This window comes from Tursiops truncatus, chromosome 6, assembly GCF_011762595.2.
Source record: "Tursiops truncatus isolate mTurTru1 chromosome 6, mTurTru1.mat.Y, whole genome shotgun sequence".
In the NCBI taxonomy this organism is placed as follows: Eukaryota; Metazoa; Chordata; class Mammalia; order Artiodactyla; family Delphinidae; genus Tursiops; species Tursiops truncatus.
In genome coordinates this window covers 60,987,089-61,005,083 of record NC_047039.1, presented here as the reverse complement: position 1 = coordinate 61,005,083, position 17,995 = coordinate 60,987,089, and the positions used below count along the sequence as shown (strand labels likewise).

The 17,995-nt window shown below is 40.3% G+C and overlaps 1 protein-coding gene across 5 annotated transcripts in view; it reads right to left on the bottom strand.

Moving 5' to 3' along the window:
- GLIS3 (GLIS family zinc finger 3) overlaps positions 1-17,995 on the bottom strand; it is a 507,224-nt gene that overhangs the window by 475,852 nt on the left and 13,377 nt on the right. For 4 of the 5 annotated variants that reach the window (XM_019934153.3, XM_033858125.2, XM_033858124.2 and 1 more), the window contains one exon: positions 17,069-17,555. The exons of the other annotated variant lie outside the window; for it this stretch is intronic. In XM_019934153.3, coding sequence (XP_019789712.2) covers positions 17,069-17,456 — 388 coding nt within the window. In that variant the 5' untranslated portion in view covers positions 17,457-17,555. The remainder of the gene's footprint in view (positions 1-17,068; positions 17,556-17,995) is intronic. 5 annotated transcript variants of the gene reach the window in all.

Genomic DNA, 17,995 nt, shown 5'->3' with positions numbered 1-17,995 from the left:
ATAAGTGACCTGGAAGATAAAATAGTGGAAATAACTACTGCAGAGCAGAATAAAGAAAAAACAATGAAAAGAATTGAGGACAGTCTCAGAGACCACTGGGACACCATTAAATGTACCAATATTCGAATTATAGGAGTCCCAGAAGAAGAAGAGAAAAAGAAAGGGACTGAGAAAATATTTGAAGAGATTATTGTTGATAACTTCCCTAATATGGGAAAGGAAATAGTTAATCAAGTCCAGGAAGCACAGAGAGTCCCATACAGGATAAGTCTGAGAAGAAACACATCAAGACCCATATTAATCAAACTATCTAAAATTAAATACAAAGAACAAATATTAAAAGCAGCAAGGGGGGCTTCCCTGGTGGCGCAGTGGTTGAGAGTCCGCCTGCCAATGCAGGGGACACGGGTTCGTGCCCCGGTCCGGGAAGATCCCACATGCCGCGGAGCAGCCAGGCCCGTGAGCCATGGCCGCTGAGCCTGCGCGTCCGGAGCCTGTGCTCGGCAACGGGAGAGGCCACAACAGTGAGAGGCCCGCGTACCACAAAAAAAAAAAAAAAAAAAAAAAAAAGCAGCAAGGGAAAAACAACAAATAACACAAAAGGGAATCACCATAAGGTTAACAGCTGATCTTTCAGCAGAAACTCTGCAAGCCAGAAGGGAGTGGAAGGACATATTTAAAGAGATGAAGGAGAAAAACCTACAACCAAGATTATTCTACCCAGTAAGGACCTCATTCTCTACCCAGTAAGATATGACGGAGAAATTAAAAGCTTTACAGACAAGCAAAAGCTAAGAGAATTCAGCATCACCAAACCAGCTTTACAAAAAATGCTAAAGGAACTTCTCTAGGCAGGAAACACAAGAGAAGGAAAAGGCCTACAATAATAAACCCAAAACAATTAAGAAAATGGTAATAACATGCATATTGATAATTACCTTAAATGTAAATGGATTAAATGCTCCAAGCAAAAGACATAGACTGGCTGAATGGATACAAAAACAAGACCCGTATATATGCTGTCTACAAGAGACCCACTTCAGACCTAGGGACACATACAGACTGAAAGTGAGGGGATGGAAAAAGATATTCCATGCAAATGGATATCAAAAGAAAGCTGGAGTAGTAATTCTCATACCAGACAAAAGAGACTTTAAAACAAAGACTATTACAAGAGACAAAGAAGGACACTACATAATGATCAAGGGATCAATCCAAGAAGATATAACAATTGTAAATATTTAAGCACCCAATATAGGAGCACCTCAATACATAAGGCAAATACTAACAGCCATTAAAAGGGAAATCAACAGTAACACAATCATAGTAGGGGACTTTAACACCCCACTTTCACCAATGGACAGATCATCCAAAATGAAAATAAATAAGAAAACACAGCTTTAAATGATACATTAAACAATATGGACTTAATAGATATTTATAGGACATTCCATCCAAAAACAACAGAATACACATTCTTCTCAAGTGCTCACGGAACATTCTCCAGGATAGATAATATCTTGGGTCACAAATCAAACCTTAGTAAATTTAAGAAAATTGAAATTGTATCAAGTATCTTTTCCGACCACAGCGCTATGAGACTAGGTATCAATTACAGTTAAAAATTTGTAAGAAATACAAACACATGGAGGCTAAACAACACACTACTTAATAACCAAGAGATCACTGAAGCAATCAAAGAGGAAATCAAAAAAATACCTAGAAGCAAATGACAATTAAAACACAACGACCCAAAACCTATGGGATGCAGCAAGAGCAGTTCTAAGAGGTAAGTTTACAACAATACAATCCTACCTTAAGAAACATGAAACATCTCAAATAAACAACCTAACCTTACACCTAAAGCAATTAGAGAAAGAAGAATAAAAAAAACCCCAAAGTTAGCAGAAGGAAAGGAATCATAAAGATCAGATCAGAAATAAATGAAAAAGAAATGAAGGAAACGATAGGAAAGATCAATAAAACTAAAAGCTGGTTCTTTGAGAAGATAAACAAAATTGATAAACCATTAGCCAGAATGATCAAGAAAAAAAGGGAGAAGACTCAAATCAATGGAATTAGAAATGAAAAAGGAGAAGTAACAACTGACACTACAGAAATACAAAGGATCATGAGAGATTATATGCCATAAAATGCCAATAAAGCAACTATATGCCAATAAAATGGACAACCTGGAAGAAATGGATAAATTCTTAGAAATGCACAACCTTCTGAGACTGAACCAGGAAGAAATAAAAAATATGAACACACAAATCACAGGCACTGAAATTGAAACTGTTAATAAAACTTCCAACGGGGCTTCCCTGGTGGCGCAGAGGTTGAGAGTCTGCCTGCCGATGCAGGGGACATGGGTTCGTGCTCCGGTCCGGGAAGATCCCACATGCCATGTAGTGGCTGGGCCTGTGAGCCATGGCTGCTAAGCCTGCGCGTCCAGAGCCTGTGCTCCACAAAAGGAGAGGCCACAACAGTGAGAGGCCCGCGTACAGCAAAAAAAAACAAAACCAAAAACAAAAACAAAAATCTTCCAACAAACAAAAGTCCAGGACCAGATGGCTTCACAGGTGAATTCTATAAAACATTTAGAGAAGAGCTAACACCTATCCTTCTCAAACTCTTCCAAAATAAAGCAGAGGGAGGAACACTCCCAAACTCATTCTACGAGGCCACCATCACTCTGATACCAAACCCAGACAAACATGTCACAAAGTAAGAAAACTACAGGCCAATATCACTGATGAACATAGATGCAAAAATCCTCAACAAAATACTAGCAAACAGAATCCAACATACTAGCAAACAGAATCCAATAAAAAGATCATACACTATGATCAAGTGGGGTTTATCCCAGGAATGCAAGGATTCTTCAATATACACAAATCAATCAACGTGATACACCATATTAACAGATTGAAGGAGAAAAACCATATGATCATCTCAACAGATGCAGAGAAAGCTTTCGATAAAATTCAACATCTATTTATGATAAAAACCCTCCAGAAAGTAGGCATAGAGGGAAATTTCCTCAACATACTAAAGGCCATATATGACAGTCACACAGGCAACATCGTCCTCAATGGTGAAAAACTGAAACCATTTCCACTAAGATCAGGAACAAGACAAGGTTGCCCACTGTCACCACTCTTATTCAACATAGTTTTGGAAGTTTTAGCCACAGCAATCAGAGAAGAAAAGGAAATAAAAGGAATCCAAATTGGAAAAGAAGAAGTAAAGCTGTCACTGTTTCCAGATGACATGATACTATACGTAGAGAATCCTAAACATGCTACCAGAAAACTACTAGAGCTAATCAATGAATTTGGTAAAGTAGCAGGATACAAAATTAATGCACAGAAATCTCTGGCATTCCTATACACTAATGATGAAAAATCTGAAAGTGAAATTAAGAAAACACTCCCATTTACCATTGCAACAAGAACAAAATATCTAGGAATACACCTACCTAAGGAGACAAAAGACTTGTATGCAAATAATTATGACACTGATGAAAGAAATTAAAGATGATACAAATAGATGGAGAGATATACCACGTTCTTGGATTGGAAGAATCAACAATGTTAAAATGACTCTACTACCCAAAGCAATCTACAGATTCAATGCAATCCCTATCAAACTACCACTGGCATTTTTCACAGAACTAGAACAAAAAATTTCACAATTTGTATGGAAATACAAAAGACCCCGAATAGCCAAAGCAATCTTGAGAACAAAAAATGGAGCTGGAGGAATCAGGCTCCCTGACTTCAGACTGTACTACAAAACTACAGTAATCAAGGCAGTATGGTACTGGCACAAAAACAGAAATATAGATCAATGGAACAGTGTCGAAAGCCCAGAGATAAACCCATGCACATATGGTGACCTTATCTTTGATAAAGGAGGCAGGAATGTACAGTTGAGAAAAGACAGCCTCTTCAATAAGTGGTGCTGGGAAAACTGGACAGCTACATGTAAAAGAATGAAATTAGAACACTCCCTAACACCATACACAAAAATAAATTCAAAATGGATTAAAGACCTAAATGTAAGGCCAGACACCATCAAACTCTTAGAGGAAAACATAGGCAGAACACTGTATGACATAAATCACAGCAAGATCCTTTTTGACCCACCTCCTAGAGAAATGGAAATAAAAACAAAAATAAACAAATGGGACCTAATAAAACTTAAAAGCTTTTGCACAGCAAAGGAAACCATAAACAAGACCAAAAGACAACCCTCAAAATGGGAGAAAATATTTGCAAATGAAGCAACTGACAAAGGATTAATGTCCAAAACATACAAGCAACTCATGCAACTCAATATCAAAAAAACGAACAACCCAATCCAAAAATAGGCAGAAGACCTAAATAGACATTTCTCCAAATAAGATATACAGACTGCCAATGAACACATGAAAGAATGCTCAACATCATTAATCATTAGAGAAATGCAAATCAAAACTACAATGAGATATCATCTCACACTGGTCAGAATGGCCATCATCAAAAAATCTACAAAAAAAAATGCTGGAGAGGGTGTGGAGCAAAGGGAACCCTCTTGCACTGTTGGTGGGAATGTAAATTGATGCAGCCACTATGGAGAACAGTATGGAGGTTCCTTAAAAAACTAAAAATTGAACTACCATACAACCCAGCAATCCCAGTACTGGGCATATACCCTGAGAAAACCTTAATTCAAAAAGAGTCATGTACCAAAATGTTCATTGCAGCTCTATTTACAATAGCCAGGACATGGAAGCAATCTAAGTGTCCATCAACAGATGAATGGATAAAGAAAATGTGGCACATATATACAATGGAATATTACTCAGCCATAAAAAGGAACGAAACTGAGTTATTTGTACTGAGGTGGATGGACCTAGAGATTGTCATACAGGGTGAAGTAAGAAAGAGAAAAACAAATACCTTATGCTATCACATATATATGGAATCTAAGAAAAAAGAAGAAAAAATAATTGGTCAGAAGAACCTAGGGGCAAGACGGGAATAAAGATGCAGACCTACTAGTGAATGGACTTGAGGATACGGGGAGGGGGAAGGGTAAGCTGGGACAAAGTGAGAGAGTGGCATGGACATATATACACTACCAAATGTAAAATAGACAGCTAGTGTGAAGCAGCCGCATAGCACAGGGAGATCACCTCGGTGTTTTGTGACCACCTATAGGGGTGGGATGGGGAGGTTGGGAGGGAGGGAGATGCAAAAGGGAAGAGATATGGGGACATATGTAGATGTATAATTGATTCACTTTGTTATAAAGTGGAAACTAACACACCACTGTAAAGCAATTATACTCCAATAAAGATGTTTAAAAAAAAGTGTTGAAGGCAAACATAACAGTGAAGAAAAAAAAAATTCAATAAAAATAATCTTAAAAAGTAAAGTAAAATCAAAACCTAAAAAAAAAACCCCAGAGGTTAATTCCTACCCACCTGCTCCTAGATGTTGCCTAATTTCTTGTGCCTGCTGAAAGAGAGAGAAGTCCAGACAACAACTGTATTAGTTATCTATATACATAATAAATTACCACCAAATTAGTGGCTTAAAACAATACATGTGTATTATTATCTCAGTTTCTGTGGGTCAGGAATCTGAATATGGCTGGGATGGGCCCTTTGCTTCAGGGTCTCTCACAAGCCTGCAATCAAAGTGTCAGCTAGAGCTAGAGTCTCATCTGAAGGCTCAGCTGTGGAAGGCTCTACTTCAAATCTTACATGGTTGTTTGCAGAATTCAGTTTCAGGACTGAGGACTTCAGTTGATGGACTGAGGACTCAGTTCCTCACTGTTTTTTGGCCAGAGTCCCCTCTCTGTTACTTCCCACATGGGCCTTTCCAAAATCACAGCATTCTTAATCAAAGATACAAACCAAGAGGACAATAAAGAGAGTCTGCAAGCAGGACAACAGTGAAACCTTTTGTAACCTAATGATGGAAGTAACATTTCATCACCTTTGTCATGGTTAGAAGCAAGTCCCTACATCTAGCCTATACTCAAGTGGTGGCTATTACACAAGGGCATGAATGTCGAAAGACTGAGGGCCATCTTAGAGTCTGCCTGTCACAATAATGTATAGGCAATTATACAGAATTTGCTTCTATGTATGTGGGAAAATTACCTGGGCCAAATATGTAAGAAAATATGCTTTCAACACCCAATCCATATACTCCAAGTTTTAAAAATTTGACTCACTGATTAATTGTATGTGTTTTATGCCTGAGAGATTCCTATTAAAACTGCGAGAGCATTCAAATCATGAATTAAAACTACGAGAGCATTCAAATCATGAATTATATTATTCTCTCTGATTATATAACCCAAGGCAACAAGAAATAGCTATGCTGAAATTTTTCAAAACTGACAGCCAAACTACTTCAAATTGCTGTGCTGTTCAAGGTGATTTCAAATAGAAATAATTTGTCTGCATATCTGAACCCTGGCAACCCTCACCTTCACTACACTCTCCATACAACATAAACCTAAATGCTTAATGGATCAACTATTATATGCTCTTTCTTAATTCCCACATCCAGGACTGAAAATCTGGTACCATTTAAAAAATAGTTTACCTTATAAACTGTAGTGGTCACTACTGAAAAGCAATGCAAAGTATCACAATCACAATCACAATTTAGTAGTTTATCTTTTAAGTAGAAAAATAAATTAAAAAAATAACTTCTCGTAGAATTAACTTTTTCTGGTGGTCATTATTCCACAATCTCCTCCCTTACTTTGGAATCCTGCCAGCTAAAGAACACCATTTCTGTGATACCTTTGGAAACGTCACCGTTATTTGAAGCATATCCCCAAACTACGCTTACTTAGGAGACTAAGTCCTAGGTATCACTCAACCTACATGCTCCTTTTCTGAGCAGGAGGGACCCATGTTTATTCCATGAGGCTCTCGCTACCCAACTGGATGAACCAGACCTGACCCAAGCTGGACCAACCAGACTCTCTTTTTTTCTTTCCAAGGAACCTAAAACTGGGATAGAGGGACACTACCCAGTTGACTCATAACACAGAAGTTCTGAGTACATTACCTGTTTAGGGCTGGGAAGAAAGCCATGTTGAGGCCATAGATATTGTGATGGTTAATTTTATGGGTCAATTTAATTGGGCCATGGGGTGAACAGATATTTGGTCAAATATTATTCTGGGTATGTCTGTGAAGTGTTTCTAGATGAGATTAACATTTGAAATAGTAGACTGAGTCAAGGAGACTGCCCTCCCCAATGTGGATGGGCCTAGTCCGATCAGTTGAAGGTGTACATAGAACAAAAGGTGGATCCTCCCACAAGCAAGGAGGAACATTTCCTGCCTGACAGCTTTGAGCTGGGACCTCAGTCTTTTCCAGCCTTCGGACTCAAACTGAAACATTGACTCTGCTTGAATCTTGAGGCTGCCTGCTTTTGGACTGGCACTTACACCACAGGCTCTCCTCATTCTCAGGCCTTCATACTCGGACTAGAACTAAACCATCAGCCCTCCTGGGTACCCAGCTTGCCGACTACAGATTCTGGTACGTTTCTGTGTACATACTTGCATGAGCCAATACCTTATAATAAATAAATAACCAGAAAAATAAATATATCCTATTGGTTCTATTTCTCTGGAGAACCTTGACTAATACAGACACACACACACACACACACACCAGAAAATCAATCTGCAGGGAGAAGAATGAAGTAATGTGCAAACAGAAGCAGCAGAGATAAAAAATCACATTGCCTAGAGGGAAGCAGTGTGGAGAAGTATCTTGTTCTTATAGTCCTTCAAAAGATCTTGTGGTCCATCCTCTTCTGGGGTGCCATGAAACACCCTTGGTTTCTTATAATAAATCCCCTTTTACATAAGCTAGCCCAGTGGATTTCAAGTTACTTGAAACCAAAAGAGGCTTGAATAAGGTACTTGGTGAATCAGTACACATGCAACAGAAGGCCCTGGTCTCCAGCTCAGCCCCCATAACCTGACTCACCCCAATACAAGACAGTAGGATGGTTAAGACCCAAGGCACTCGGTTCAGACAGTACCTGGATTCAATTCCCAGCTTTGCCACATTCTAGCCACATGACTGCTGCTAAATTACTCACCTCTTCAAACCTTAGTTTTCTTGATCTAATGTCACATATAGGGTTGTTACAAGGATTAAAAGGAACTGAGCTCCAGGGTCATCACGTTAGGCTTCTGAATTGTTCTCTAGTTGCATGGCCCAGCAGCTCTGCTCAGTGCAGCAGCTAGCCCAGAGTAAGGGTTTAAAAAAATTAGCTGTATCTTTTTTATATCACATTGCCTACCTGATTGCCACCAAAACCACTATCTTAATCAAGTAAGGAGGAACACTTTTAAAACAAATTGACACAAACACCTGCAACAATTTACTTGACAGTGATTTTCTGCTTCAGCTCACTGTTCTCTTCAAAATAAATATATACAGACACTACAATACTATATGGTAGAAATTATGGTAGACATAATTATGTCTTTCAGGAAATCGTACTCAACTGCCAAGAACCTAGCCTGCTGAGGCAAACCCTGTGCCAGAAAACCAAAACAGCATCCTATAAAAGTACTTAGGGTTCCGAAGTCAGTGAGGCATGGGCTAAAATACTCATGTGTTCTTGGTCAAGTTACTTAATTTTTCCAAGCCTCTCTTTCCTCATGTTTTCAGTGGGGATACTTCACAGAGCTGGGAAGGATTAAATTAAAATATGTAAAGCTAAGCACAGTTATACAAAATATAAAGTGCTAAATAATTGCTAGCTCACTTATATCCAACCGTAGAACAACCAGAAACTGATATATTCTACCTAATAATATACAAATAATCACTCAATGGCCCCAAGAAATAATTTTGAAAGAAATAACTTACATGGGGCTAATCCTGTCAAGTAGGTTGAACTACTTTACCTTAAAGAAGTTGAGTAAGATGCCGAGTTTAAACACAATTAAACTTTCCCCTTAATGTAGGGCAACCCTGCCTTCATTCCAGCTCATCCTGGGTAGTCCTGGGCATAATTATTAATAGGGCCCCATTTCACTTTTGAAAGTGTCCTGGTTTGGATAATAAATTATATGATCACCCTATCTACAGTAAAATCTTTAGATGGAAGACAAGCTTAAAAGATGTTATTTCATCTCAAGGCTTGTTTATTATGTTTTAATTTTTTTCTCTCTAGCTTTTGAGGCAAACCGTAAAAACAGAATTTAGGGTTCTACATCCACACAACAAGTAGCTTTTCAAACTGCCCAGACTTGGGAGTTATGACTAAGCTGGCCTTTACTTCAAAGGACAAATCCATGAATGAACAGGGTATTGAGATGAGGCCATTCCATTCAGCAGCAGGTGCTGTGGATTATGGAGAGCCATACTGCCCCTGTAATTAGGAAGAACAACACTTTACATGCGTCCGGCAGTTTACAGTGTAAAACGCATTCTCACATGTATCATCAAATTTAACTCTCAAGAGCAAACGCATTTTCTGTTCCACAATTTCATGCGTGCCTGAGATTTCCACACAAGTGGGTAACCACTTGGGAAACCTGAGTGCAGCTCACAAGCTCTCTGATGCTCACTTCTCCCTACCCACAATCCCCAGTCCCTGTCTTCCTCAGTTCCTTGACTCTTGCTTTCCATCCACTCCCAAGAATTTGAAACCCACATTTTTGACCTTCTTCTCCCATTCTGAACCCTGCCCTCCAACTCCATCCCACCCTCAGGCCATGATGTCCAGGTTTGTTTACCAGCCTCATGAAACCGAAGCCAAAGATGAAAGGTGTTCTGGACACACTCCTACCAAAGACATGTCGCCAGGTCTGCCCTTTACCTAGACCCTGCCCATTGGGAAAGGAGCACAAGACATCACTCCCATTTTACAGATGAGAAAACTGAGTCAGGAAGATCAAGTGGCTTGCCCAATGTCACATACCAGCAAAGTGTGAACCAGATGTGGGTCTTCTGACTCTAGTGTCCATGCTCTTTCTCTTATACTAATGCTTCTCAAATTTCAGTGTGCACTTGCAAGGTCAGCAGCATAATTTACAGGGACCAAAATGAAAATGCTGGATCCCTTGTTCAAAAAGGAGGAAAATAGCATTTTCCTTTCTTCTCCCATCTCTTGACTTGCCGTGGTATTTTTTTATTTGCTATTTAACACTGGGCTACTTCCAAACAGGGATACTCACAGAGTGAATGCAGGCCTTCAAAGGTGCCCAGATCTTCACCCATGATTGGGCATGTGGGGCACACACATCTGACCCTGACTTCCCCACACCAATGCTCAGGTCCCTGCTGAGGGCAGAAGGCAGTAGTGGACACTGGGTGGGGCGAGGGAGCCAGTGGCCATCCTGGCCAGATGTGGAACTACGTATGAACTAAGACTCGAAGCTCCCCTCCCCCCGCAAGCTCCAGTGTCCCACCAGACTTCACTTACAAAACACAATTTCAGAGATAAAATTAGTAATAATGTCAAGTCAGTGACCCCAGAGCATTATACCCCAAGTACAGGGCACCCCTTCTGAGACAGGGCACTGTGCAGTCACCCTTAAGCCAGTCCTGAGCACAAGAATCACCTGGGATCTTTTAAAATGCAAGATCTGACTCAGCAAATCTGGGGTGGCCCTGGGACTGTGCATTTCTAACCAGCTCCCAGAGGATGCTAACACTGTTGGCCTCAGACTATCCTTGAGTATCAAGATTCTACACCACAAGTCTCATTTTTTAACCAGTTTATTATGTCAGAGCCAATTACACACCTTCTATTTCTTTCATTATTCAAATAATGCAGCCATGAAAATAGGTATTAAATATGTGTCACCATCCATTGTATCCTTAAAATCTGATGTGTCAGAAGTAGCAAATCTATCCATACATTTATGATATCCTCCGGCCTGGGTTTAAAAACTTTATGCTTGTACATATACCGATGTCACTCAGGTGGCCATCACACAAAGGCTTCCTGATTCTTGCTCAGGTAGACAATGCCCTCCCTGCTCAGAAGGACCTATTGTTGAAAAGTGTCAAGTACAATTTTCTAAAACAGGAGCAAGGGCCCATATCCTCTGCTCATGGATAGAAATGATGGCTGAACGGTTCTGAGTTTTTAAAGATATACTTTTTCAGGAATGGCAGCAACCTTAGACTCTACTGAAGAGAGGGGGCAAGATTTCTCTGAATTCCTGTAGCAGGAACTCTCAGATTATGGAGTCCTATTCAGTGGCAACCCATGCAGCACATGAAAAATGAGATCTCTAGAAAACTGAGCCTCAGTCTCTTCATCCCTAAAATGGGGCCAATTACACTTGCCTTAGCTCATGGGATTATGCCTTTGATAAAATCATATGAAACAGTCACTATGAAAGGTTATGAACTACAAAGTACTTTACAAATCCAAAGTTGTTGCTGTTTAACAGCCTTAGAAAATGCTATAGGTTACTAACAGATGTAACATTTCAAGGTCATGCCCCATAGCATTTGAGGTGTGTATAGAAGATAGGGGTGTTAACAGAATATATTCTTTTAAAGGTGGAATGTTATGAGACTGACAAACCACTTTCATAACTGCCTGCCATTCAGTAATACTTGGAAATCCATCACCAATATGACTTATACTCAGCATCAATAAATCTCACAAAGTGAACCCTGTGCAGACCAAAGAGTAAACAATAGTGAACATTGTGTTTCACCTGTCTTGTTCGGCAAGATGAAATGAAAACTCTGGCTACCTCAACTGGAATAAAGCCTTTAGTATCTCACTGGTTTGGTTATTTTTGGAACCTTTTATGGAATATTAACTTTATTTGCTCTAATTCTGCAGGAAGCCACACTGGAAGTGCAAGGAAATATAAATGATTAAAAAGCAGAAGTAGGGGGGGAAAAAGTAACCACATATTTTGCCCCAACTTTCTTAAGCTAATATATCAACTGTATCTCTTCAAAAATGTGGGATTCCCCAATTGCTATTCTTGCCCCACTTCTAACATGACTACACTCAACATGGTTCACTCACTGGTGTTAGCAGATTTTTTTTTATTGTCTGTTGTTTTACCAGAGATCAACATAAGTAAAGGAATGATATAGGAAAGTAACTTTCTAAATCAGTGGCAGTATTTTTAAATTTTCTGATGTAGCAGTGGGGGAAAACTATGAAGCTAGTTGACCCACTAACGAATCAAGCTCTAACCTAAGCCCCAGGTTATAAACAATTAAATTAGTAAACCACAAACAGTAAAGAATAAAAATAAAACTTGATGTATTATTTAAAGTACACTAGTTTTTAGACCTCCCAGGCTCACACGACACATTTTCTTAGACCAGGTCTTTATAAGAGACACCAGCCTTAAGTGACACAAAAGAGTTTTTAAATCGCAATTAGTTTAGTGTCCTTGGTTGATATTATTCTGCTTTTTCTGACCAACAATAATGAATAACCCACAAGCACTAATGAATAACTAACTCCCTTTGTCTCCAAGGACAGCAGAGCCCAACAAGAAATGTCATAGGCCCCGAAGAAAAAATACAAAACCTTTACAATGAAAATCTTCCCAATTATATAGTTCTAGGGGTACTGCGAATGTGGAATTGTCTTAAATATTTAAATAGCTATGTCAAACGTGCTTATAGTGAGGATCATAAAACTGATTTCCCAGATGCTTTGAAAAATGCATTTCTCCCAGTCTAATTACAGTCTGTAACTGTTGAGCAGGAAGTAGGGAGAAATGCCATTAGTGGTACAATTTAACTTAGATTCTGTACTCACCATTTCTAGGAGGGCCAGAAAGTTGCCAACTGCAGAAAGTCCTCCAAACTCAGTCACTCACCAGCAAAGATAAATATGAAAATTCTTATCTCAGCACATTAAAAATTGACATGTGGTAAGCAATCATTTTTAAAACGAATTTCTATATCTTAGAAATATAAAGCTACAAGTAACTTTTTTCTCTGTTGTAGTACAAAGCAAATAAACAAATACACTCATGTTCCTGAGAGCCAGGGCTCTCACTGACAAATTCACAATGAGGAAGTGTGAGGAAGAACTCTGTGATGTATTTTAACTGGAACTCATTATCTTGGTCTGGTGGATCTCCTCACTCTGTCCACAGAAAGGACCTAGAAGCAATGACACCCCAGAGCCAATAAGAACACCCTTTCATCCAGTTTCCCAAGTAACAATTCCCACTAAAAGGAACCTGAACTTTTTGGAAAAATAGCTGATTCCAGGTCTGGGGCAGGGAAGTACAAATGAGCCTAGAACATCTTGCTTTGTCTCAAACCAAGGAAGTACTTAATGGGAACATGTCAAAAGGACATAAGAACTGACTGGAAGGGGCTCCCATTGGCCAAATCTGGGACAGTTTGAGCATCAGAAAAAACAATGATGGTAGTGAATTATAGCACAGTGAATTTTTTAAAAGAATACATGAATCTGCAATGACTCTAAAAGAGAAGGGAAAGAAGCTCTCCCTTCTAGAAGAATACCAGATAATAAACCTAGAAGGAATGATAAAATCAGAAAATAACTATTATGCAATCAGCAGCATAACTGATTCATACAAGGATCATCAATAAATGCTATGAGGGCTTCCCTGGTGGCGTAGCGGTTGAGAGTCCGCCTGCTGATGCAGGGGACACGGGTTCGTGCCCCGGTCCAGGAAGATCCCACATGCCACGGAGTGCCTAGGCCCGTGAGCCATGGCCGCTGAGCCTGCACGTCCGGAGCCTGTGCTCAGCAACGGTAGAGGCCCGAGTACCGCAAAAAAATAAATAATTAATTAAAAATGCTATGAAAGGCTGTTACAGAATAAGATATTCACATACGATTATTTGGATCCACATCATTCCCAAGGTTAAAATCCTTCCACCGCTTGTTAGTGTCCTCAAGATGGATCCAAACTCCTTGGTATGGCACTCATGACCCTTCATCTGGCTACTGCTTATTCTTTTCCAGCCTCATCTCTTACCAAAGTCTCCACACCTCCCCTCAATGTGAAACCAGATAGAAGTCCATGAAAATGCACCATGATCTCTCCCCTCCAGGTTTTGAGCGTGCTTTTCTCCCTACCCAGAGTAAGTTCCAGACAGCCCCTGCCCCTTCACACACACACAGAGGACATACTCTTCCATGATTGTAAGGCTAGCTCCTCATTCTTCAGGTGCCTGCCTAGATACCCTACTCTCCTCCCAGATCCACTTTTCAAGCACCGGCTGGGAACCCCTCCCAATGTTGCCATATCACCCTGAGTGTATCTCTACCAAAGCCTTAACTATGCTTTATTCTAACTGCCCATTTATTTTTTCTGAGTTCTCAACTCCTTGAGGGCCAGGACTATGTTTTATTGGTTATTATATCCCCAAAACAGTGGCTCACCCATAACATATGCTCAATAATTATTTGTAGAGCAAATGATTGGATGAAGCTCAAACAGTCCCAGATCACCATTCTCAAACAGTTACTGGCTTAGTTTAGGAATTGTTATCCAAGATGTGAAAGGGACACATTCAGCCACTCCTGGCACCATCCAGACCACTAGTGGTATCCAAGCTGCAAGGCAAGGGGGAATAATAATACAGTTGTCCTCAACCCCTTACCCATGCCCATGCATGCCCCAATCATGCAGATCCAGAACAGGCACTGCAAACTTTTAAGCTGAGCAAGGAGCCAGAAAACAGAAAAGAAGAGAATCAGGAAGCAGTTCTAATTTTCACATGAGTTCCAAGATGTATTAACCCTGATAGTTCGTTATTCCTTAAGTACCTGAAGCATTTTTTATAAACTACAATTATAATTATAACCACTTCTAATCACTATTAAAGTAATATTCCCAAACTCCTTATTGCCTGGCAGGGCTTATGTTACTTATTCTTTCTAGACCTTAGTTCCCTTATCAGTTAATCAACAATAGCATACAACTCAGGGCTGTCGTGAGGAATAACTATGTACTGGAAAGCACTTAACATGGTGCCTGACACATGCTAAGTTATGATATAATAACTGCAAGTTATTAATATTATCACCATTATTATTGCCAGTCAGGATTTCAAACACAAGTATATATAAAAGCAAGCTACAGTTCACTAGTCAAGCATGAGCTGAAAGATTTTACTGGGCCTCAGTCCCTGAAAATACAAACACATGAACTTGACATTAAGAACCTTAGCTCGCCACGTCATGAACATAGCAACCTGACAATGACGGAGCTATTTCAGATGCAGCCCCCAGGGAAAATTTTTCCTACACTTACACTAAATATCAGTAGCTCTGAGAAATAAAACACCTCAAAACCAAGCCTACACCAAAGTAAGTAAAAAAAGAAAAGAAAAAGTTACACATGTTTACTTTTTTTTTTTTTTAAGCTACCCATTTATACCAACTTCTCCATATACAGAAATACACAGACACTAAAACAAAAAACTTTTGGGTTACTTGCCTGATATAAATCATTATTCATCATAATTGGATAAGTTATGAGTTAACTGAGTGAATGGCTACTCACAAGGCTGCTAGTAATTTTATTTGGTGGTATAAACACTTAGTATAAACATTTAAAACTAAATGCTAAAAATACCTATAGGAATATATAATCATGCTATTTTACATAACAGAGCTATATTTTACATGGGATACATACTCCTTCTTTTTCTAGCCCCAATACACATATCATTAGCAATATAACCTCATTAAGTCAACAACAGTTTCTAGAGAGAGCATGTCACTCACATAATTTGTTATTCTCCAAAAATTATTCTTAATTTAAAATGTATGGTAATTCAAACACTGCTTAATTAAAAGCATTCTCTCTGCATTTCAAATTAACAAGTTTTTTCTAGTTCTCAACAAGCACAAAAATACATCTTTTCATTATACTCTTCTAGCTGCCTACTCTCTTGTCACTAGCTGTATTATAAAAATTATAGGTTTAGGGACTTCCCTGGTGGCGCAGTGGTTAAGAATCTGCCTGCCGATGCAGGGGACACGGGTTCGGTCCCTGGTCCAGGAAGATCCCATATGCCACAGAGCAACTAAGCCCGTGCGCCACCACTACTGAGCCTGCGCTCTACAGCCCGCGAGCCACAATTACTGAGGCCCGCATGCCTAGAGCCCGTGCTCTGCAACAAGAGAAGCCACCACAAGGAGAAGCATGCACACCACAACGAAGAGTAGCACCCCCCGGGCTTCCCTGGTGGCGCAGTGGTTGAGAGTCCGCCTGCTGATGCAGGGGACGTGGGTTCGTGCCCCGGTCCGGGAAGATCCCACATGCCGCAGAGTGGCTGGGCCCGTGAGCCATGGCCGCTGAGCCTGTGCGTCCAGAGCCTGTGCTCCGCAACGGGAGAGGCCACGACAGTGAGAGGCCCGCGTAACGCGCAAAAAAAAAAAAAAAAAAAAAAAAAGAGTAGCACCCCCACTCAACGCAACTAGAGAAAACCTGTGCACAGCAACAAAGACCCAATGCAGCCAAAAATGAATAAATAAAATTTTTAAAAATTATAGGCTTTGCTCTTAGAATAATTTTTTATCATTTTATGTACTAGTTCCTCATTTTATTGGCTGTTAAAATTTCTCCCTTTTTAATCCTTTTCCTTCCAAACACCATCTTTCTTCTAGCATCCAACTAACATAATGACAGTTCCAGCCACCCATCTCCTCCATGGCCTGCAGAATCCAGCCCCTGGTAAGCCAAGGCAGAGCTCTGTGTATCCAGAGGGCAGGATCATACTAAACTTGCTCTTGCCCTTCCTCTGCCACCACCCACCCTACCTCCCTGTTTCCAATCTTTCTATCTCATCTTCCACTCTATTTCACAGTCCCATGAGATGACACATTTACCACTGTGGTGCCCTCACCCTCACACGTATGTACACGTGTACACGTCCACATCCTTTCCTAGAAAGCTACATATCATTATGAGACTAACAACTTTGACCCTGACACTGAATCATGTATTTTTCCATTGGATTTGCTGGCAGAGAAGAGACAAGGAGGAGAAAAAAAATAGTGTCCACTTTTAAAAGATCCCAAAAAGACAATCCTACCTTTCCCAGATTTTGGAGGAAAGGGGCTTCCAAACTCCTGTTGCTTTGGCTTTAAAGTGTGTGGCCCTGACATGCCTCCAGTCTGGGTGACCTGGAAACGTGGCTTCCCACTGGTGAGCACTTGTCTCCTGGGGCTCAAGGCAGGCAGATGGATGGGGCTCTCATTCATGTTGCTCTGAGGAGCCATCCCTCCTCCTGAGGGCATCTTGAGATGGAGGCTGTTAGCAAGGCTTCCAATGGCAGGGCTTGGTGTGCTGCCACAGGATGAGGGGCCAGGAGTCCCCGAGTGGGCTCGAATGGGAGGAATATGTTGGCCACTGACCATCCCGGGCCCCTGTGGGGTTCCTGATGTCCGGTGGAGATTCATGCTGCATGACCTTCCATTCATTCTGACAAAACCTGTAGCCAGGTTGGTCAAATATCCAATGACACTAATGATTCCTTTCAGGCAAAGTCCAATAAGTTATCCATGGTGTGGTTTATTAGCCTGTTTAAAAAAATAAATGCAGGCATTTTTAAAAGTAAAAACGAAAATAAATTACAACGAGTTTTCAACCTGTGTAGCATTCATATCAGGAAGAAAAGAAGCACTCTCAGCAAAACGGTCTTTTATGTAGAACAGGGTTATCTAATACATGGTTCATTGTCAGGCACTCTCCCCTCCTGCACTCGTTGTAGACATGGATTATGGATCACTGCACTGTTTTTTTTGCCAATGAACCCTTCTCAATACAGTGCTCTTGGCAACTATAACCAATCTACTGGTGCCAGCTTGCAAAACGAAACTTATTTTGCTCCGTAGTGGATTTGTCGGTACTAGCTCACATTTGCTACAGTGCATCCTGGGAAACCCAAAAGCATCACCTTCATGAACTGTGAGACTAGTGCTTCAAAGATTCCAGTAAACAAACAAAAAGCCAATACAGG